This window comes from Cyprinus carpio, chromosome B7 (genome assembly GCF_018340385.1).
Source record: "Cyprinus carpio isolate SPL01 chromosome B7, ASM1834038v1, whole genome shotgun sequence".
NCBI lineage: Eukaryota > Metazoa > Chordata > Actinopteri > Cypriniformes > Cyprinidae > Cyprinus > Cyprinus carpio.
In genome coordinates, this window is record NC_056603.1 from 13,889,037 (window position 1) to 13,913,956 (window position 24,920).

General features: G+C 37.6%; 1 protein-coding gene and 2 pseudogenes across 8 annotated transcripts in view; 1 reads left to right on the top strand and 2 right to left on the bottom strand.

Moving 5' to 3' along the window:
* Positions 1-8,721, bottom strand: part of si:ch211-200p22.4 (phosphatidylinositol-binding clathrin assembly protein) — a 54,643-nt gene extending 45,922 nt beyond the window's left edge. For 3 of the 8 annotated variants that reach the window (XM_042727337.1, XM_042727336.1, XM_042727333.1), the window contains exon 1: positions 7,335-8,721. In XM_042727337.1, coding sequence (XP_042583271.1) covers positions 7,335-7,464 — 130 coding nt within the window. In that variant the 5' untranslated portion in view covers positions 7,465-8,721. Of the gene's footprint in view, positions 1-7,133; positions 7,265-7,334 lie in introns of those variants that run through there. The other 5 variants (XM_042727334.1, XM_042727338.1, XM_042727335.1 and 2 more) reach the window with 3 other exon arrangements.
* Positions 8,722-14,804: 6,083 nt separating this feature from the next.
* LOC122137866 lies at positions 14,805-18,573 on the bottom strand (annotated as a pseudogene).
* Positions 18,574-19,497: 924 nt separating this feature from the next.
* LOC109092927 lies at positions 19,498-24,110 on the top strand (annotated as a pseudogene).
* Positions 24,111-24,920: the final 810 nt, after the last annotated feature.

Genomic DNA, 24,920 nt, shown 5'->3' on the forward strand with positions numbered 1-24,920 from the left:
TCCATATCTGTTGAGATTTTTCTCTATGCTCAGAAACAAATGCTAACCTCAATAACCTGCAGATAAGAACAGCAAACCGTTTTGAATTTAATGAGCATGCAGTCTTTTATCGGCTAACCGCTTCAGCTAGCTTGAAGGAGAATGGCAAGGAGAATTCTTCTCCAAATAAACGCCTGTGTTCACTCTGTCTGGGGAACCTGGGACCTCTATTAAAAATAGCTGGGTTCCTTTTTGAAAGATTGTTTGCTATGTCTGTATCTCTGCCTCCATTTCCTTCCCAGCTGTGTGTTGATGGCCTTTGTTGCTGTGATTGTGAAGTGCTGGAAAAGGAAATTATGCTTATCTGGGGTCGGTTTGGTGGATGGTCCTCTGACAATCAAGCTGAAATATGTCGAGACGAGGTCAGTCTTCGACCAGCGCTATAGGAACATAAATGTGATGACGGTGACTTTTTTGTAAAAGGGCCTATAAGGGATTCCTGAACCGTGAGTTCAGTGACACAGTTCTGTGGAATACCGCAGCCATTCCTCACATCATTCCCATATTTCTCCCCCCTCTCTCTTTTTCACCAGCACAGATTTGCAGCTAATTAGCAACTTGGAAAAACAGCTTGAAATTTATTTAAAGCTCTAGTCTATAATAAAAAGCAAAAAAGAAAGCCACACAATCATATATAAGATCAGTCCTCACTCTATTTCTCACACAGTCAGAGAAAATGTTAAGGCAATGAAAACCAGAAAAATCTAATTCGAGTCTTTAAGCATGACTGTTGATGCAATAATGTTGGTATAACTCTTTAGTATATGGACTAATTCTCACTATTAACTAGTTGCTAATTAGCATGTCTATTGTTAACAAATTGGTGTTTATTGGTACTTATAAAGCACATATTCTGCATGACCATATTCTACATTCCTAATCCTACCCAATATCTAAACTTAACAACTACTTTACTGATTATTAATAAGCAGCAAATTAGGAGTTTGAAGCAAAAGTCGTAGTTAATGGTGAGAATTGGACCCTAAAATAAAGTGTGACCTACTGTCCAAAATGGCATAGAAATGGCAACTAGTTGTTTAATAATATATATATATATATATAAAAGATAGACATTCAAAAATATTATATTTACTTTTATTTAGTCATTATTGTTATTACTATTATTTTATGTTTGATGCTATAAAGAGAATTGATGTAAATACAATTTTTCTGAGAGGTTTTTAGCTTAAGGAAAGTTTCATTGTTCTTATTTAATTTTGTGTCTACATCCTAATTTCAATAATTATTCTTATCAGACTTTAAATGTCCTATTTGGGTCAGTCTGTTTTTGTGAGGTTAATGCTAGTTTTGTGCAATAAAATGTTATAGTTATGTTTCTGAATTTGAGAATATGTAGTTTTGTACATATGGCCATGAGAATAAAAAAAAGAGCAGAGAATTCTCTCTTCTGAGATGCGTCATAAATAAAATTCCAGGTTTTGCAGAGATGTCGGAATAGGAACCAAGGGCTCTTATAAGGTACAAAACAAGCTATCAAACAGAGCCAACGGCCCTCAGCAACTATAAATAGGCCACATCAGCACTATAAGTGTGAGGGGTACAGAAGCAATGTGTCATGCAGCATGTATAAACTCTCTCAAAGCTGTGCAGTTGTGTCCTCACACTGAATGATGCTCAGCAAACATTGATCAACTGCTTCTTCTTCCATAAAAAAAAAACTCCATTACTGAATACTGTACTTCAAAGGCATCCTCTTTTATCAGTTTAAGTACTGCAGCTCCTGGGTCAATTTCTTCTTACTTGCAAGCAATACTACATCCATCATCCACAAAATTACAATGAGTTCATAAGTAAAAGCTACTTATCTGTGTAGCAGTTTGCTCTTGCAGAGCAGATGGCTGTAAACAGTGGACCAAGCATCCTGAAGGGTAATCTGTATTCTGAAAGGCTGGGTGGTATTTCCCCAGACATGTCTGAAAATGGCTGTTTTGTCTTTGCTGCACAGCATTGTTTCAGCTGTCTGGTTTAAAATCAGCAGCACTTCACCTTTAACCCTGACACACTCCAGACTCAGACTGCTGCTAGTTGAGTCTCACGATCATTGACTACGGCTGTAAAGTCTGGTTTAGGCATGTGCAAAACTATACATTTGAAATTAATCAGTCTGTTGGGTTTTCTGGAAGACTTCAAGTCGTCCCATACAATAATGAGGCAGCTCCTTCGGCTTCTCTTAAACAAGTTTGGGGCTGTTTATATTTCTGAGTTTTTGAGTTCAAAGACAGAAAGCTATAGAATGGAACAGAATGCAAGGATTTGTGTTTCTTTTTTTTCTACTATTTTTAACCTGACATTTTTAACCTGTGCGTCATGAGAAAGCAACACTAGTGACAAGGCAAAAAAATAAGAAGTAATGCAACTGCCAAACAAACAAGAAAAGAATATAAAAAAAAAAAAGATCTAAAATATTTATTTCTAAGAACATCATAAAACTACTCAACTATTTGGAAACTGCTTATTTTTATCAAATTTAAAGCTTCAGTCCGTAAACTTTTTTGGTTAAAAATTATCTGAAATTAGTATTTGAGCAAGTACATAACCAGCCAGTGTTCAAAACTATCGCCTTCTAATTTCAGTGGTATGGGTAGGTTTTCGCTGGAAATTCGAGCAAGGCACTGCATCATTACGTCACATTTGTAAACATAAAGAAGTTGTCCCGGCTACTAGGCTGTCACATGTGAGGATCCTGCAGGTGGCAGATCGTTTATAGCCTTTTCTCACAGCAGCTATAATAGCTAAATGTGTCATTTTGATGTCGGATTGTAATCCAGAAAGGATTGTGTGTTTATGAAACGTGAATGAAATTAAATTATATTCCAGTTTTAAATGTGCTTCTGATTACAGATAGCCTGGGATTACATGAGATTTGGGTTTTAAAGGGGTCATATGATGGGATTTAAATTTTTCCTTTCTCTTTGGAGTGTTACAAGCTGGATGCAATGAATGCCTTGTTTGTAATGGGTTTTACTGGTTTTGTCTTATCGCGCCAGTGTCCAAAACAGTGTTTGGGGCGTAACATTTCTGTCACACGCTTGAGGCATTCGGCCAGTCACAATGCACTGGATAGGTGGCCAATCAGAGAACACCTCGCAAAAACATAAAATTGACACGTTTTAGAAAGGCGGGGCATAGAGGAGAAACAATAATGTACAGTATGTGGAAAATAATGTGTTTTTTGAACCTTAAACCACATAAACATTGCATTACACCAAATACAAAAAATAATGTTCTTTTTAGCAACATCATATGACCCCTTTAATGACAACCAATTCGAAGGGAGCATAGTTTGTTTTTTGGGTTAAAATAACTTCTTAATATGAAAATCTACATGCTAATACACACTATACTTACAGGCCTGCAATGCTGATGTTGTTAACAGGGCTCCAGACTGCGACCATTTTTTCCGCCAGTGCGACTAATTTTTGTGCGCACTGGTGCGACCACCGCGTTACCCAACTCATAAGCTCTGCTATTTCTGTTGCATTTGAGAAACATCAAACGGCGGACGGAACGAAAGTGAAACTAAACCGGGCTACATCTCAGCTGCACAGCGTGAACCGTTTATCAGCTTCGACCGTGACGCAAACAAACTTGTCCGAGCTCAGAACAGCTTTCCACGGGAGCCAGGGTTGATTTCGCGACACTGTTACTGCACAGATGCAACAGTGCTGCGAGATCCAGTGAGAAGAGTTTGAATTCGCCACACAATGACAAGGTTGCAGTGAGATTTACTGAGAAGCATTCAAATTCTGCAAAGAAGTCTCTGTTATAAACAGTGCTGACATACGTCAGGAAACCAGAAGCTGTAATGCTAACTGCAACCATGGTGTTGTGGTAGAAATAGTCAAATGCATTACATCATTCATTTCAGGGTTTGTACAACCTTTTGAGAGAGAAATTCAAGCACTTTTCCATGACTTTCAAGCATTTTACACAACTGTTTCCAGCACTTTAAAGCTCTAAAATGATCCAGTTTGAATGTTATTTTTAATGGGATGAATAAAATATATTTGTGGTAAATAAACACTTATGTAAAATTTAAAAAATACATCAAATCACAATTATAACCAATAGACTGCAGCAGAGGAGCACTTATTGGCTTATTAGTCATTTATTTCTACTTTTTCTCTACATTTTGAAATGATAAAATTTTGATTTTGTCAGAATTTTACACTTTTTTTGTGTATGAAGTAAGAAAAGTCACAAAATTTTCTACAATTTGCTACAAAATCACACACAATCACTGAAGTTGGTCAGTTCCATATGCTATAAATATAATGGTTTATTTAATAAGAGTGGAATATAAAAATTTTCTGTATATAAAAAGTAGATTTTGCACCTGTTACTGTTGTTAATAAAAGTAAATTTTGTATGCATCTTAACTCAAGCTTAGTGCTTTACTGTCAAATCTGTATAAACAACAAACAAAAGAACGATAAATAAGAAATTAACATGAAATGTTATTAGTAACTGCACTTATTAATGCAAAACAATAGTAATTTTATGATTAAATGATGTTTATTTTGAATACCCCCACACACCACCCCAGCGCTACCAAATCTGCTCCTGGCGCCACCATCTGTAAAACTTAGTGGCGCTGGTGCCACTGCTCTCAAATCTTAGTCTGGAGCCCTGTGTTAACATTAATAATTTGAGAATAAACTATTACAATAATAATAATTTGCATGGTTTGATGTGACATGAGCTAATTTAAATTAAATCACCACTGGTAATATTAGCACGATTTATTGTAATGCATTGTTCCTTAGTTGGTCAGAACAAACGTGGCAGACTTGTTACTTGTTCAGATGACAATATCTGGTAAAAATTCTTATTTGGGTCACATATTCCAAGACAAAGGCTAGAATCTGTGATTGCGAAGTACAGTAAATATCCACACTGGTGCGGTCACATACTCCTCAAAACATTAGATTCAACCGCCCTGTGCACAAGAGCACATCCCAAGCAAGGAAGATAAATCCGCAAACAGCTGTAATTGCAGGTTTTCAAACAGAGATGGCGACAAAGAGGCAAACCTTTCCTTGACTGCAGCTTTAAACCAATTAGGCAGAAAGGAGCTAAACGACCATTAGATGAAATTAATACAGTTTGTTTTTATTCCGTATTTAAGGAGCGTGTAACTCAAATAAATTTCTAGCTGTACTTAAGAATATTTTGCTTACTTCCAACTAATAGTTTGAAATGACAGTCAAAATTATAATGGCACAAACCTGGCAGGCTTTGCCAACTGTTTCCCAGTGAACTGATAAAATCTAGTGCAACCTGACACCCCAAATTTACATTAAAACAAGATAGAATCTGTTGATTACAGACAGCCTTTGTCATTTTTCTGTGAAATATTGATCAAGAGGACCTGTAAATGGCCGTGAAAAGCTGAAAACAGTTCCCCATTTAGTTTATTTGTTAGAATGCAAGACTGGGCATAGATTTCAGATCAGTACAATAAGGCTCAAGTGTCCCACTCACGGCTTCCGAAGAGGTCAGAGCACAAAATCTGTTTGTTGACTCAGTAAAAATCTCACTGCTGTTTGCACAGAACAGGAAAGTGAATGCAAACTGGACAAAACAAAACAAAAGATAGAACCTTCAAAAGAGAAAAAAAATGCCATATCAACATCTTTGACAACTATCTAAATTTCCAGTCTGACAGATTGCTTTAGCCAAAATGAAAAAGCAATGGATAAACACAGGGCTTATACTAAACTACGATAAATAACAGTGATGCACTGATATTAAAAATCTGGCTGATACACATATGCCAATAATTATTTTAAAGTTATGGCAAATATAACCAATAAATAATTGCATAATATTTTGTCTGAATAAAAAATAAAACGAGTCGTGCAATAAATGAATTTGAGCAACACAACATCATAAATATATAGCATTAAAAATTCTCTGAAGGTTTCATTTAACAGTGTTACTCAAACATGTTTTAAAGGAGTAACTTTAACTGAATATTAGATGGCAAAAGTAATCTAAATATAACAAAAAATAAAAAATGATATTTCCAATATCATCCAATATCAGTAAGCATTAAAAAAAAACATCTAATCTCAGCCAATAACCAATATGCTACCAATGCATCCCTGATACATAATTATGACGAACTGCATGTTGTCTTAATAACACAAAAGCAAAACAACATACATCAGTCAGGCTTCTGAAATTTCCCAATTCTAAAAACTGGTTTAAGCAAGTAATGCTTCTGGATAAGAATACTTTTCTGCTTTGACCAAAAAAAAAGGGAACTGAGCAACACTTGACCTTAAGTAACTGTGTGTTGAGATACAGTTATGAAAAATACTGTTATGCAGTGTTTGCAAGATTAAACCAGAAGCACTGGAGCTGGATGCTCGGCACTCTGCTGCTAGGCCGCATAACTGGCGGCTGACACAGGAAACAAATCCAGACTAAACATGAAGCTGTGTTCTGCAAACACTGATGAATCAGACACACAAACACACAACAACCCAATCAGACTTTCTCATGTTGGGGTTTTACAACATGACAAGTGACAAAGCCGCCAGACTCATGCAGTTAAAGCTCTAATAACAAATCCCTTGATGAAGAGCATTTTGCACCTAGATGCATCTATCTATGTTCAGTATATCAGATACAAGTCGTGCAAATACTCTTCCTCTATGCTGTAACACTGCCAATGCGAGGATGAAACTGACCTGCTGCATTCTGCATTAACTCTGCTTTTGTCAAAAGAATCAATGACTCAATGCTTCACTGCACACACGCCTGTATTGACCTTCACCGCTCTCACACGGTCTTGGCGACGACTGTTAAAGAGGGATCACACAAGACGCGGAGACATTACGCACAACACATGACTTCAAACACAATGCATCAGAAACCCTGACAGCTGCGTTCACTGATTCAAGCCGGAGCGGCCGCTCATTATGAAGCAGATATTAACAGATTGAGGTTGATTGCACAGTGACATAACCTCTACAACACTGCTGAATTAACATATAGAGCATTATAGAAAAAAATCAGATGGCCCACAAATTACGTTACAGTGGCATCAGCTCCTTCGAACTGACCGTGTCCAAAGACAGATCAGCATTCCCATCACGAGCACGCTCCAATTCATCACTGGTGTCCAGACAGCTGAGGATGTGCAAGGCTAGTGGGACTGCATGCCAGGGATGCAGTAAGTCTTTGAGCTTTTTTTAAAAAAAAAAGCACTCGGGATGGAATACCTGCGAAGAGACCATGTCAATAAAATTTTTTGGCATACTCACAATCAAGGTGTTTCTTTTTGGGTCCACTGACTTCATGCGTTGTGGCCTTGCAGACGGCTTTGCTGATGGCGGACCCAGTCATGCTGTGCTGGGCCGCTGCGATGCGATCTGTGATGGACTGTCCTGACATTTTTATTCAACTCTGAGATACGAAAAATGACCGCTAAACTTGACCTGGTCTCGCTGCAAAGGTGTGTCTTTCCACGATTTTACAAAAATACACTAACTCGACACAAACTGTTGAGTTTGATACGTTTCGAACCAGCCACCAAGTCAACTGGCACTAATTCACACACTAGTAGCAAAAAAAAAAAAAAAAAAAAAGGAAGGAAGGAAAACTTGACCTAACTAGTAAAAATGTCACAACTAGATATGCCGTAACTAATCTGGAGGGGCGAACTGAGCTTTTGTTAGCTAATATTACTAATACAACATTGGCACCAAGAGCAGAAACTGGAAATATTGAAGTCTGAAGATACAAAACAACTGTTGGAAAATGTCATAGCTATCAGTCAGGCCAGCTCAGAGGATTCAGGCAGAAAATATCACCTGTCAGCCAGCTTGAGCCTCACCAATACAGACCTTTTAAAGGAAAACAAACTGGATCTGGGAAGCACCGACAGACTAGCTTGAGATTAGATCTGTCCTGCGGTTTTTCCTGCCTTTATAAACCTACTATTATACTGGCACCAAAACCTAACCAGTCAAGAACTCTGAACAGGTTTGCTCGCGAGAAATATGCATAGACACACAAACCAAACCCTATGAGAGACTTGGCAAACAGACGGTGAGAAGGCTGGATTAACTTAAAAACTTAACTATACCGGTAAACAAAACCAATTAGGTAAGCAGTCTATTTAGACGACTTATCTAATCGACAAGCTAAACTATCTGCCCAGCCAGCTGAGTAGATAAATCACGTCTGAGCTTGAACTAGCGCTCCAGCTTTCTTATGTTAGACAACTAACGTACTAACAAAAACAATCCCGCGCGAGCCGAAGTGATTCCTAGATAACACAAAATACTCAAAAAGAGGAGTAAATATTGTTAAAAACAAGTCCAGCACGCATCCCGACGAGGGCAGCTGAAAGTGTCCGTCTCAAGTTGGACTCCAGCCCGGTGAGCCAGCGCGTCTAACCGGATGCCTGGTTCTCTTCCCTTCCGTCCCGCTGAAAGTCTCCCTTTAGTCCGCGATAACGACGCGGTTCCGCCTGTGGTGAGACCGAGAGACGTCGAGTAGCTCGGGACCGAAAGAGGGGTGGTGAATCAGTAAACCCACCGTCTGACGCCGCGTCTGTGGCTGTGGCTGTGGTTTGAACTGTCAGCTCTACGTTATTCCGGTTTGCTAAAGAATGCGCTGGCGGAGCCGTTCAGGACAAAATGGCTTCGCTGTGATCAGGTGAACGAAAAGCTGCATTTTGATTGGACGGGAGCAAGTGGCGTTCACGCGCTCGTGGGAAATAGCATTGCCACTCTTTACTTGGACTCTTGTGATTCTTTTTTTTTTTTTGTCCTTTTTTTTTTTTACAGATGATCCATAAATCATTTACATAAAATGCTCTAAATTTTGAATAAATGTAACGTATCCTTTTTACACGTTTTATTTTTAAAACTTGTTTGTTTGGCATTGCTAGTCGACATCACAATCTCACGAACCTCCTGGCTCCTGCATTTCAATCATCAGCCGCAGCCAAAATTTTGAAGTATAAATATGTTCGGAATGTCTCATAGAAATGCTTATGACTCAGTCACTCAACCTATTTTTATGTGACTAGCCTGTATGTCTGCATGTCTCTCTGAAAACGACATCCAAATGTTTGGGAACCACAACAAAGCTTTCAGGTGTCTTTGCCCTTGTCTCTTCACATGTGAATGACTGGCTGACTTGTTGTGTTTTTTACTGCTTTATGACACCTGATGCATGAGGCAGAATGAAGACCGGAAACCATCAGAGCCCACCATTATGAACTGAGCCCTTTTCTTTGTTTAATGCCCAATTAGAGAAGTGAGAAGAGGCCCCAAATACCATTTGATCTGTTCATGAAACACTTATTTAAAAATATGTAATTAAAAGACACTAAGGCCCGGTTTCATAGACAGGGCTTAGCCTAAACCAGGATTAGTCCATAGTTCAGTTAGGGCAGTTGAGTATTTTTTATAAACGAACCTTAGAAAGAAAACATGGTGTGCATCTTGAGACAAAACAAAGGCACTGATATTATCTAAGAACAGTCAGTGCAAGTTTCTTTCATTTAAAACAGCTCAGACTTACATTTTAGTCCAGGACTAGGCGTGAGTCTGCTCTGTGAAACCGGGGGTAAGTATATTAAAATATTCCACAAATGCCATCAAATAACAGACACAACAGATGAACAAACATTTCACATTTCGCTTAAAATTTTTATGTCTATATTAGATGTATACATAGGCCTACTAGAATGTAGTGGATAACAGTGAACAAGTAAATTATTGAGGTGTTAAAACATGTATATAACCCTGAATTAAAAAATAAATAAATACCTGACTTTCTCATAAGTATTAAAACCCAGTTTGTTAAACATGAGGTAAGCAAAGGAAAATGTTTCAGAGGGGAAGTGCAACATTTAAACACACCTCTCTGTACGAGGAAGTGGTTTAAAGAGCAAAACCACAATGGTGTCATGACTTCATTTGGGAGGAGCATGAGAACATGTCTCATTCTAGAAACTTATTTATTTGTAAATAGTTCATTTGCACTTGTGTCACACATGGCTATATATAGTCTACTTAAAACTGATGACACTCTAACTATATGTCAGTGAGCTCTGAGGTTATGATTAACAAAGACACAACATTAGTGTAAATAAACCTGTTTTTTTTAATCATTGTCAAAACTACTATCAAATTACTAAAAACATATATATGGTGTGATATTCATATGCACAAAGACAATGCATTTGCAATGAACATTAATATGTCTGACACTAGAAAACACTCAACATTAAACTGAACTACAAATGTATTTCTATAACATCTAAAGTAGCAGATATTTTGAATACTTGCAGTTCGGTGATCTGAACAGCTGATGTGACAGCCCCATCTAGAGGAAAATAGATGCAACTATTTCCATGGCAACTAGATCCAGCAGTAGCCCTTGGCAACAGTTTCTGCAGCTGACTGATCACTTGCTCAGGGAGCATCCTACTTTATTAAACAAGAGATGTTGACATGAAAATAATACAACATGGTTCAAATTCTGCTTATAAATGTAATAGAAAGTTGCATTGGGTGACTATTCCAAAAAAACGATTCTGGATCATTAGATCATTAAAAATAACTAAAATCTATGGCCCAAAAAATGAAAATAAAAATGGTTTCAAATGGCTTCATAATTCTTTTACCTTGTTTTTACAAAAGCTCTTAATACATTCATTTAAAGTACAGTGTGTGGTACTGCAGAGGACTTGTTAACGATTTCTCTTGACTAACAGAGCATCCAAAACCTGCTAAAATGGTTTACTCCTCCCTCTCATTCGGTCAACACTTGTGTCATCCGTGTAGTTAAATGCATGTCTCTGTAGATGCTAAATCAATTATTTTACTGCCAACATACAGTCAGGCTTTAGATCGTGAATTTGACATTTACAAGTATTCATATAGCAGATGCTTTTATCTCAAGTGAGTAACAAGCGATAAGCAGTTTATTATACAAATTCTATCTTACATTTTAAACATTCTGATGTCCTTTATATGACCCTTTAGCTCTGTTACATTAATTAAAAAAGTGTGATTTATATTTAAGTATTTCAAAAGGAAAATGGAAACATAGAAAAACATAGGGCTATTCCTCAACCAAAAATCTGCACACTGTTCAACTGAAATAAAAACAATAACATTTTAATCAGAGATTTTCAGTGATCTCTGACTGAAACATTGCTGTTTTATTTTGAAAATAACAGGAATAGTTGACCAGATTTTCACTGTTTTCAACCATATTACTTAAATAAGGCAAGAACATTGATGTCTATTTCACCACTCAAGAAGACCAAAATAAGTGCTTCAACACACATACCAATCTCACAGTCATGAATCAAACAAAAGCTGCTATCACACCACTCCTGACATGCTCTCATCTTCAGGTCCAACAACTACAGGCTGGCAGCAGCCGGTGCAAATGTACCGCAGCACACAGAGGTAAACGCTGCCGGACAGTCCCACGGTCAGAGCCAGCAGGATCAGACTCAGGTACGATGGCCTAGGTTGGTATGCAAATTCGGTGAGAATGTCACTGTCCATTACTGCAGGTAGTTCAGAGTCCTGGGCTGGTAAATTGAGAAGAGATGAGCTGTTGGTTTTATTTAGCAATTTATTTATTAGATAAATCATATCATCACATTCGCAATATTTTACCTACTGCTGTGAAATAACCTTACCTGTCAGTTTTGTTTACTGGATATTATATTGCACATTTTATTTATTCTGTGTATATTTTCCAAAAAATGCAACTACAAAATGTCCCCAGCCACAATAAAGTATCTAATGAAGATATTTTAAAAGACTAAGGCCATCTTCTTTTGTACATTGTATTGTAGGCTATAACATGCATGTACTGTATTGTGTACTGTGTAGTACTGTTTAGAGATAGTATATGTAATAATGGAGAAATTAATTTAATGTTTTCATTTTTAATGTTTGGTCTTTTTAATTCTCATACTACCCTAAAATCTACTAAAACAACTTATTAATTAACACTTCTATAAAATATAAAAGATGCAGTTAATAAACAAACAGTAGCCTATGCTACAACTATTTAAATAAACTGTTTCAAGATGCCACTAATTATTAATGAACTATTAAACATTAATAAATAGAGAGCAAGACAGCTGGCTGTACATGAACAATATTTTTTATAAGTAAGAGAATCCAAGGCAGTACCTGAAATCAATGGAAAAATAAACAGAAGCAGCAATTCTGTATCCTTCCACAGCATTATGGAGACTTTACCGGTTTGGGCTGTATCCATCTTTGGAAAACACAGCAAAACATAACTTTAAATCTATTTAATTTTATTTTTACAAATTGCAATTTACTTTTGATTAATCCTTTCTGACATAACATTTCTCTTAAGTGTGCTACTTACCAAAATACCTGCTCAAACTTGATTTCAGGAAAACATCTTGCACCGCTTCTCGTCCCGGTTTTTTCAAAGGTAATATGGTCCCGACAGTCGTTAACCTTTCGATAAGCACGAACGCCGGTAACAGTTTGCTGTCCAACGCACTTTTACGGAATTCCCTTTGATCTTTCGGTAACGACGACGCGCCGTGACACTATCGCATCTTTCAGCTGGAGTGTCGAAGGAGCAAATATCCTCATCGCTCGCCTATTCACGTTCCCCCCCACTACAATATACCTGTAAAGCGATCAATACTCTTTCGCTGGGGATGCTCTCGGACCTACGATTATTGCCCAAGCCTGGAAATACACTACTCCTATGGGCGTGAAATGATGCTCTCTCTCATTAGCCCGTGCAGCTCACCCCATATTGTTCCAAATGATAACATGTGCAATTACCTCTTAAAATCATAGAGCATCTTTAGCCTTCATTTGCACATAACGCTAGAATGAAATCACGCCTCAGTTGTGCATTGCATTGAATTTGTGTAATGTTCCCGCAAGTTTCCCGTTTTCTGAGGGCTCTTCTGGAGTATCTGTCAAAAACAGTAAATGTATAATGGGCCAATTACCATTTTAAAATGTTTTTTTTCCTTAGATATTAAACATTGTATCACTCTAAGATTAGATTATGTTTCTGAATTATAATTTATAATAACTAATAGCTCTGAGATTATAACCAGCTGTTTGTTGTATAAAATGGGTATAGGCTGCCTTTTTAAAACCACCTCCTTCATAACTTTTTAAATATTATTTACAGAAATTAGCATCCTTTTAATAAAAGGGAATTAGGATGGTAACAGGGTTTATGCATAATCTGGGGACGCAACTTCAAATCTTTTTAATATCATGTCCAATGAAATCAAAATATATAAAATAATTACGTACCTTTTAATTACTGTATTATTTATTATTATATAAAAATGTTTATATATATGCTAATACAGCATGAAAAAATGACAAACATAGTTAAGGTTGGTTAAAGCTTTTCATTATTCAACCCATTGCATACACATATGTTCAGTGACACAAAAAAGGCCATTTCTTTTTTTTTGCTGAAACATTTAACTGTCACGTATAAATTGCCATAAAATTATTCATCATCATGTCTGCTGAATAAAAAGTAGGCTTAGTAAAGGTCACTGTTAGACACGCTCTATGTGGCAAAGACCACTTAAGCAGTCCAACAAGCAGAGAGAAATAAAAAATGTACATATGATTACTGTATTGTGAGATGTTAAATTATAGCTACAAGATACATGCAACTATACAGTTACAGAGTCCAAAACACCTGCTCAAATCATGTCAAAAAGTGAAGCCTATTTAGTAATAGAGCTGTGGGGATCCATAAATTATGGGCACCGGAGCATGGATGGTGGGTTGTGAATAAAAACCTCTGCAAGTCAGACTAAACAGAAATTAGTGATGGTTTAATGTTGTTGGTAGACAGTAAGCATATGGGTCATGACATGCAAACACTCAAACATCCAGAGACACATTTAAACACTAGGCACGCGCCTCCTCAGTGTCAGCCTAGACACTTCTGCGCAATTACTTGTCTGATGCTAATTCTTTCTTTTTTTTTTATATACGCATGCGCGCACACATAACACTTGACTGTGTGAATCCACTGCTGATTATTCAAACTAAAGGAATTCATTTTGTTTGCTGGCACATGACTGCTTAACTTTGAATTGAAGTCACTATAATTTCAAGATCTTACATCATCCTTGATATAAACTTATATACAAAATAAATAACTAAAATTATTTTGTATCAGCTATTATGTTTGAAAAATTGTAATGTGCAGGCATATCTCTAAAAAAAACCATAGTTTGATCAGATGTGCTTGTCATCTGTGATCTGCATTTAGCTTAAATTGATAAGCAATAATAGACTACTTAACTGTGTTTTTAGCGCTTCAAGTATCGTGTTCAAGCTTGCTGTAGACTGTGTATTTAAAATAGCACACCCTACGCAATCACAAATGCATGCACACATTTTTAGGAGACAGTGTTCAAGTCAGAGGCTTTAACAGACACAACGTTGAGGTAAATGTGCACACACTGCTCTTCTGCTGCAGTATAACTGCAAAGAGCCTTACTTAGTTGCAAGTCTATAACATTATTAGGTATCTGTGTCAGAGAAAACTCTGTGTCAACGCTGCATGTTTTATTGATGACTGTTGTGTTTTGGTATGTGTAAATGAAAGTGCATAAGTGTTAAGGCTTCATGGTCTTGTCTTTGCCACAACATCTTACGTCAACACAATCTGAAGGCCCAAAGGGGTTGTGACAGTTCTCTCTCTCTTTTCTCTCTACATTTTTCTTTCCCACTCTGTTCAGTGTTCTTTTCATCATCTCACCCTATAATTCACTGTGGGGTTTTCTGCTGGACTGGAATGTTGTACAGACAGAACAACTAGAGTCACTGCGCTCTTTTAGGTTATAATCAAAAGCAGGGAGGGTCAGTACACTGGGGTCTGATTCCACAGGAACAGCCTCCGTGTCAATGGCCATTATATTTTCTACAAGACACATGATGGCTGCATCTATGTTTGTGTTGTCCTGTTATAAAAAAGGGAAAATATAATATGAATAGAAATGTATTTTCAAACAGGCATCTAGTCACTAGCTAGTGTAATATAATAAAATATATAGCCTATAATCAGTACCTTTGCAGACGTCTCATACCACCCCACAAAACCATGGACTCTGGAGAAATTGTCGAGTTTGGGCAGTTTGGAACACAAACCATGTCTCTCTGTTTGGTCACACTTGTTGGCCAGCAGGACAGCTGGAAGGGGACGCCCATTGCCAAGGGCAACTTTAGAATCAAGATCTCTTTTTCATTTCAACACAGCTTGGAAGGTGGAAGCACGAGTCATGTCAAAAACCACCAGCGCCCCAACGGCCTCTCGGTAGTACACACGTGTCATGTTTGCCATACCTCTCTTGTCCTGAGAATATATAAGAAAAAAAAGTGCAAGACAGTTTCTGTGTATGTTATTTAAAGGAACAGTTCACTCGAAAGTAAAAATTTGCTTAAAGTTTTGCTCACATTCAGGCCATCCAAGATGTAGATGAGTTTGATTCTTTATATTACAGATTTTGAGAAATTTAGCATTCCATAATCACTTGCTTACTAATGGATCTCCTGCAGTGATGGGTGCCGTCAGAATGAGAGTTCAAACAGCTGATAAACACATCACAATAATCCATAAGACCCCAGTCCATTAATTAATGTATTGTGAACTGGAAAACTGCATGTTTGTAAGAAACACATTCATCCTTAAGGCGTTTTTAACTTTTAAACCACCACTTCTATTATCTATAATAATGCTTCTTCCAGTAAATAAAGTCCATCCCCCGGTTCATCTTATGATTTTTTTTCACTGGTGAAAGCAAAATTGTGGATAAAGGCTTGAAGCAATGTTTTGAAATTAAATGATAATGAACATTCAGAGTTTTTTGCTCCACAAGAGATTAACTGATGGACCGTAGTGATGGAGTACATGTGTATTATTGTGATGTTTTTATCAGCTGTTTGAACTCACTTTCTGAAGGCACCCATTCAACAACTCATCTAAGTCTTGGATGACTTAAAGTCATTTTTGTTCCCGCTTTTTGTACTGGTATTGGTAATATTTTCACAATATTTTTCTTTTCTTAGAATGGCTAAACTTTGACTTTAACTTGAACACACTACTCAGCCATTCAGAAATGTGCATGAGATCCTTGACTGCAGACAACATAAACATTTCCCATATCACAAATGACATGTGCTTGACCATAATGGAAAAGCAAAATCTTTAAGCTCTTTTATAAAATCTGTCAGAACAGACAGATGCATTTCCATTTGAACACGGTTCACAATTCGACATGGTTAACTAACTGTGAACAGTCATGCTGATGGGACACCTATAGTGATGGGATGACAGTATAGTACAGTATTTTTTCTACACAACATATTTTTGGCAGGAAGACACATTATACTAGCTAACTCATTAAATTATATATTACTACAACTTTGGATGGGACATACGTATATTATCCCTATACTGTAATCATTACAAACACAAACTGTAATCATTGTCTAACATGTTTATTATGTGTGCTTAACTGAATATATCTTGAACTGAATTGAATCAAATCATACAATAATTATGTCAATAAATGTTCTTAGCTAGTCTGGGAACTTCTAAAATTTTGATATGACACAATCATTCTCCACAGTGCACTAGCTTCAATGTTTACCTACAGTCCTGCATTGTTTCCAACTCTTGCATCATCAAGGTTACATACATTTTTATCTTGATTTCATAGCACCAAATAGAAAAAGACGTGACCGGATTGGCAAGGTTTTACAATGAGAACAGTTCTCTTATGGAGGATCTTAAATGGACCTAACCTGTATTAATGCATTACCACGGGAAATGTTAAGGCGAAATGAGGCCAATTAGACTTTCACATGGTTCACAGTGGAGTACCTTGAAATTCGATTGAGGTCTTGTGTGAGGTCATAAAACTACTGCGTTCAATTAGGGATGACTGTCATGCAATCTTCCAGATGAGTTAAATTCAAGCTCATGAGCACAAGCGCCACTCATAACACTGTCACTAACTATGCTAATAGAAACCTTTATTTAAATCTTTCCAGTTTTGTTAATTTAAAACATTAATTGTTTTCGTAAACCTGAAAAAATAAAAACAATTCTATCTCTAGTTTTTAGAATCATGTAAACATATCTCTACATTTTCCAATCTGTCAGCCATGTTGAATTAAATGCGCTGTGTGAATGTTTTGTCCTGGAGCTGGTGTGTTTTTGTGTGTGTTTTTCACCAGTTAGGTGATGTGACGACCCTCACATGAGACCAATATAAGCACGAGACCAGTGAATATAACCACGAGACACACATTCCTGGTCCCTGTGCTTCAGTTTATTCTGAGTATAAACACAGAGAAATCATTCATACCACTGTGACATCACATACACCAGCTGAGAGCAGGGAAAATCTCAAACATGGACTGTAATGGCACTGTTCAAGCCAAGTGTTAAAAAAGCATTACTCCAGTAACATTTTTTTTCTTCTCTTTATGTCTTTCTGTTTAGCCTCCTGTGTGTGATTATTTTTCCAAGGAATAATATTATGTTGTAAGTGCATTTCCACTGTGTACGGTCAATAAAAAACATCAGTGTCTAGGAAACTGAAGGTTAGAAAGGGGGCTGAAACTTGTCTGACATCATATTCTTTTTTGTTAAACACTGTAAAAATCTTTTTTATACTAAACTAAACCGTTTTGGTTCCATCCATTTTATGTGACACGAAAAAAACTTAAATTTGTTATTGTATTTTGTGGATTTTTTTTTTTTTTCTACAGTAAATATAAAGTCAGTCAAAGTTGCATTACTGCAGACTTTGGCACCACACTTTGATTATATATTTAAGACGACTCAAAAAAATCCGTCTTTTATTATAAATGTAGGTAGCTGACAGATATCTTAGGCATGATCTTTTAGTGTTTGAGTTTGAGTCCCAAATGACATGGATAATAGCTACTATAAATAGCCATTCAAAGATTTAGAAAATGTTGTGCAGAATAGTTTAAGACAGTACACGCAGTACGTCATATCATATCGCTTGAAGGCTCCTCTTAACTAACAATATGCTGATTTATTTTACATAAGCCTATTGACCTTTTTAGATAAAGCAGTGACAATCATTACATTGCAGGCAGAGACGAGGAACTATACATAACTTAAACAACTGACCTGCGATGTCCCACAACTGCAGTCGAATGACTGTCTGGTGATCCCAGTTCAGGACTTTCAGAGCAAAGTCAACACCGATAGTCGCGCGGTAATGCTGAGAAAAAACCTGATGTACATAACGCTTAATGATGGAAGTCTTCCCCACACCTAAATCTCCAATGACAAGGACTTTGAGTAACCTCTCCTGCTGCATGTCAACAGTCTTGACTAGTACATGACACTTTTATCCAAAAGAAAGAAAGCTTTTGTTTTATGTAAAATTAAAGTCGTGCTGGATGGAGTTCTCACAACATCTAGGTTTTGGTGGATCGTAAAAATGACAAGAAAACAACACAAAAATTCACTGCGTTTCTTTGGAGTTGAGGACGCGCGCATACAGCGGTCAAACTAGTGCGTTTCATAAAAGCGTTCCTTCAAGAGCGAGAAGTTTCGCACTTCTTTTGCCTGACTGTCGACAACTTTTCACCGCGCTGTGGATCCGCTGTCGAGTCACTCAAGCCAAATCCTATACTGCTGATCTGTTCAAGAAGCCCATCACAGTGTGCCTAACTGAACTTTAGGACAGGAGATTTTAGTCCAGGGTTTAGTCTCGAGAATAAACTACAACCCCCGTCATCCTGGTTATCTGGTTCGTCTGCTCGTAACACTTGAAATAGACGGCGCACAAGAAATGTAGATGCCTCTGTACTGTACGTAGCCTATAGATAATGTATAGCCTACTTAAGCAAAGTAAAACTGGAAGATAGTTTACCCAAGAAGGAGTAGAGATGCCTATACAATGCCATACTACTTTTTGTAAACGTTTTAACAAAAGGATGTAGCCTAGTCAAAACATTCAAATCTGGCACTTTTAAAGTAGGCCTGGCTAATTGAAAATGTATATAGGCCTATATAAAAAAAAAAAAAAAAAAAATCAGTAGGCCTATGTTTCCCAAGATCAGCATAAAATTATGTATGAAACAAAAATAAGTGAGTCAAAGAAAGAAAGCATTGAAATATTTAAGGTCTGTGACTGCTATTAGGAGGATTGTGGTACTGGTGCTGATGCGGGATGAGTCAGGCTATATGATGCTTCTACTGTCGCTTCCATTTCATCAGCACAAAACATCCAAACATTTCTCCATCTTCCAAGTGTGGATCAAAACATGACATGCATAAAAAATCACCCTTTGACTTTTACGGGCGACTTTGATCCACGCAGGGATCATTTCAACAACACGCCGACTCATCTTTAGGCTACATCCAAGAAAAATAGACCGCCTGCACGGCGCTGTTTGGTGTGCACCTATTTGTTTGATTTTCCGTAGAGACGAATGTTTTGTTTATTATTCGGTATGTTATGTAAATAGTTTATGTCCGTCGTTTCATCCAGCGGTTTCTAAAGAGGCTTCAATCCTTTATAGATTATGGAATCTGCCGTTTGGTAGCTTTGAACCGACCAAACAAAAACAACGTAAGTAAAGAGCACCGAATAAGGGACCCTTTACACAGATGCTTCTACACAAAGACAACGCTTGTTAAACAGTTGCCTCTTTTGTAGATATAGAACAGATTGTAGTAATCGTTATAACGACAAGGCCAACGATAGCCAGCTCCTGTAGTCCAGCTACCAGACGAAGCCTCAGTGAAATCTCAATAATCTAACAGGCATCACATAGCCTACTGTCAGTAGGTCATGTTACTGTTAGACTGGTTTTATTCAGTTGCACACGACGACTAAGAAAGAACATATAAACACATATTGCATTAAATCTAATTATGTGTAGCCTATATTCTTCCATTACTGAAAAAAGCATTAAGTTAATACTAAAATAGTATGGCAATTATATAGAGTTGAATATATTTGAATAGAATATATTTGCTATATTTAAAAAAATAAAGTCACATCTTGAGCTCTATTTATAAAGAATACACAACCAGATCCTTATCATAACTGATGCAGGCCTTAAAAAATTAAACTCTCAAGGGATAATTTTGTGCTTCAGCTACCTTTAGAGATAACTACAACACATCCTCAGAAGAGGTTACGAAAGCTTTAAAGAGAAATTTGCTGTTCTGTTTTCTCCTTTTAGTAAACTGGTAAAACAGGCTGACATAAAAATGCAAGTGAATAAAATAAAGAATTGTCTTTCTCTTTTCTGTTCTGTCCTTGGAATTGGAAATCATCACACATGTTTTGGCAGCATCTAATTCACTTTACTTCTTTTTGCTTTGACAGACCTGAATAAACATGGAGGCAATTTGGCTTTACCAATTTCGACTGATTGTTATTGGGGACTCCACTGTTGGAAAATCATGTTTAATTAGACGATTCACAGAAGGCCGCTTCGCACAAGTGTCGGACCCGACAGTCGGGGTAGATTTTTTTCTCCCGCCTGGTGGAGATTGAACCTGGGCATTTAAAACGCATTAAACTGCAGATTTGGGACACTGCAGGCCAGGAACGCTTCAGGTATTGTAAATCTTTATCTTGTATTATGTTACATTATACACTGTTCTCATGATTCTGCATCACTGTAAATAGCCTAACTGTCCAATCATTTATTGATTGTTCATAGGGTGGATGACTACAATTTCATATAAAGTTGTTTAGGTGGTTTACCTCATAGATTAAAATCCTATAGACCCCCAGTTTCCATAAAGATGTACAGGTGCATCTCAATAAATTAGAATGTCGTGGAAAAGGTTCATTTATTTCAGTATTCAACTCAAATTGTGAAACTCGTGTATTAAATAAATTCAGTGCACACAGACTGAAGTAGTTTAAGTCTTTGGTTCTTTTTGAAACTCGTGTATTAAATAAATTCAGTGCACACAGACTGAAGATTCACTATCTCAACCATTTAGAATACTTCATAAGACCAATAAAAAAAAACTTTTTTAGTGAATTGTTTGCCTTCTGGAAAGTATGTTAATTTACTGTAAATGTACTCATACTTGTTAGGGGCTCCTTTTGCTTTAATTACTGCCTCAATTCGGCGTGGCATGGGGCTGATCAGTTTGTGGCACTGCTGAGGTGGTATGGAAGCCCAGGTTACTTTTGGCAGTGGCCTTCAGGCTCATCTGCATTTTTTGGTCTCTTGTTTTCTCATTTTCCTCTTGACCATCCCCTATAGATTCTTCTCTCTGTCTCTAATGTCTGGTGAGTTTGCTGGCCAGTCAGGCACACCAACACCATGGTCATTTAACCAACTTTTGGTGCTTTTGGCAGTGTGGGCAGGTGCCAAATCTGCTGGAAAATGAAATCAGCATCTTCAAAATGCTGGTCAGCAGAAGGAAGCATGAAGTGCTCCAAAATTTATTGGTAATGGGTGCAGTGACTTGGTTTTCAAAAAACACAATGGACCAACACCAGCAGATGACATTGCAGCCTGCACCCCAAATCATACTGTGGAAACTTAACACTGAACTTCACGCAACTTGGGCTGTGAGCTTCTCCAGACTGTAGGACCTTGGTTTCCAAATGAAATTCAAAAACTTGGTCTCATCTGAAAAGAGGACTTTGGACCACTGGGCAACAGTCCAGTTCTTCTCCTTAGCCCAGGTAAGGACGCCTCTGATGTTGTCTGTGGTTCAGGAGTGGGCTTAACAAGAGGAATACGACAACTGTAGCCAAATTCCTTGACACGTCTGTGTGTGGGTGGCTCCTGATGCCTTGACCCCAGCCTCAGTCCACTCCTTGTGAATTCTTGAATCAATTTTGCTTGCGGACAATCCTCATCAAGGCTGTGGTTCTCTCGGTTGGTTGTGCATCTTTTTCACACTTTTTCCTTCCACTCAACTTTCTGTAAACATGCTTAGATACAGCACTCTGTGAACAGCCAGCTTCTTTGGCAATGAATGTTTGTGGCTTACCCTCCTTGTGAAGGGTGTCAATGATTGTCTTCTGGACAACTGTCAGATCAGCAGTTCATCACCATGATTGTGTACCCTAGTGAACCAAACTGAGAGACCATTTTGAAGGGCTCAGGAAACCTTTGCAGGTGTTTTGAGTTGATTAGCTGATTGGCATGTCACCATATTTCTAATTTGTTGAGATAGTGAATTGGTGGGTTTTTGTTAAATGTGAGCCAAAATCATCACAATCAAAGAACCAAAGACTTAAACTACTTCAGTCTGTGCGCATTGTATTTATTTAATACACAAGTTTCACAATTTGAGTTGAATTACTGAAATAAATGAACTTTTTCCACCAACATTCTCAAATTTATTGAGATTGCACCTGTATTGTCTAATATAAATAATATAACTGTTTATTAGCTCAGAAATATTTTTTTTTATTTAATTTTTAATTATTGTACATTGTCAAATAGTTGCTTACACATCAAGAGAAATTAAGTTAAATCATCAAGCTTACCTGATCAGAAGTCCCTATTATCCACCTGATTGGTGTTTCCATGGTATCCGTGCTGATGTATTTCTCCCAGACTTGATGACAGACTTATTCACACATCACTGATTCTTTTTTTTATATATTAACCCTAGGGGATTCAGAGATGCTGTCTATATTTACTAATGAATGCATCTCAAGGTCTCTTTACCAACAAAAGTTTTTTGCAGAACTCACAGGAAATATAAATATTGGTGAATCACTGCCTTCTTCAATGTCACAAATGTCTGACATAAAGTGATGTCAGTAACTCCAGAGGCCCCTCGGCATCCTTCACAGCTCAGTGCATTCCCAGCGGTACTCCTTCACAAGCTCAGACTGTTTTACAGTCTCACTCTGATGCCTTTTTACATTTTTTTCCCATCTACCTTGTTTTTCATCTCTGCCTTCTGTTGCAGGTTTACATTTCCTGTTCTCTCTGCACCTGTCACACACAAATGCCTTTCTCAGATTCATTTCTAATTTTGCAGGACATCCACACTCCACTTCTCATAAACATGTAGTTTGATCATCTTATTCTAGATGCTACACAATACCCTATCTAACTTTCTATCTATCTACAAACTTATAAACCTTTTTCTTACTGACAGGGCATTTGACTTTATCATTCAAGACTATTGTTACAAAATTTCTACCTTTCTAGTTATAATTAGTTTATTTAAATTAAATTATTTAAAACACACAAGTAGTGACAGATTTTTCCTTCTGTATTGTGACGAGAGAAATGTAGAACATCTTGTTCAGGCCATTAGTTGTTGATTGGATGGAGGAGGCAGGTCTGAATGCAAACTTTCAGTCAGTTCTAACAAAGGTGTGAAATTTCCAACTAATCTGTTGTTTTACTGAAAGCTGGAGTCATTACAATTTCAGATCAATAACATGCATTTAGAAAATACATTTCATGCCGACATTAATTCTACTTGTTTACATTTAAATTTGAATTGCAGTTCTGCATCCCGTATACTAGGCTACTTCAATTCAAATTCAGGAACATTGTTTCATTTTATTATGCTTTCTTCAGGTCTATTACCAGAGCATACTACCGTAACTCTGTGGGGGGGTCTACTGCTCTTTGACATCACCAACCGTCGTTCCTTCCAGAACGTTCACGAGTGGCTAGAAGAGGCACGTAGCCACGTGCAGCCCCACAGCATTGTCTTCCTGCTGGTCGGCCACAAATGTGATCTGGAACCACAGCGTCAGGTGAGCCGGCAAGAGGCAGAGAAACTAGCGGCTGCATACGGCATGCGCTACGTGGAGACTTCAGCACGTGATGCCATAAACGTGGAGAGGGCTTTTACGGAGCTAACAACGGGATATATTCGAGCTGGTGAAGAGTGGGGAGATTACTATCCAGGAAGGTTGGGAGGGAGTGAAGAGCGGGTTTGTACCGAACGTGGTGCATTCGTCAGAAGAAGTGACAAAGGGTGATCGCCGGTGTTTTCTGCTGAGTCCGTAATCATCACCCTGGAACCTATCAAACATTTGGGCCCTGGTTGACAAAAAACCCTGCTTCCTCCAATCACAGGGTCAGTCTTCAACTCCCTGATTATGATTATCACCCCTTTTCCTGCCTGATGAATGCCTAAATGAGTCCCACCATGCCATATTGCTTCACTTTTCTATACTACTTTGCTCATTTACCTAATCCCACAATCTTGTAAATGGCCAAATTGAACTGCTAAGAATAAAAGGCTATTGTAGAACTCCTGCTGAAAGGCCGGTCAGAACTATATCTGCACTTTAGCTGTAACATCTCTCCATTCATTCTGTTGAGCCACGAAAGTTAGACTTCCCAAATGAAGATGCTCTGGCTTTGGACATCTCCAGTAGTCAAGAACAAGCTTGTTCCAGGTATCTTCTCTTGGTTGTATCATGGGGCAGAAAACTGACTAACACAAGTTTTACTTGCTGACTTTAATGATGGATGCTGGGATATGCATTTCTGTTGACTCAAAGATCTCAGACTTGTAACATTGACTGCTGAAGGTGTCAAGTGTTTGATTATTTTAGTAAAGACAAACGGAAAGGAGATATACTGCAATATACTACATGAAGAATACCAAGACTGGAAAAACACACAATCTGTAATGATTCCCATATGAACAAAACTAGATTTTCAATTGTAATTGAAATGGTGCGAGATACATGTCACCTGATATGATAATCCATCATATCACCAAAGAGGTTAATTTATGATCTAATGCAGAGATTCATAAGAGACTACTGAAAGTAGATCCATGAGCCCCAGATGGATTAATAAACGTGC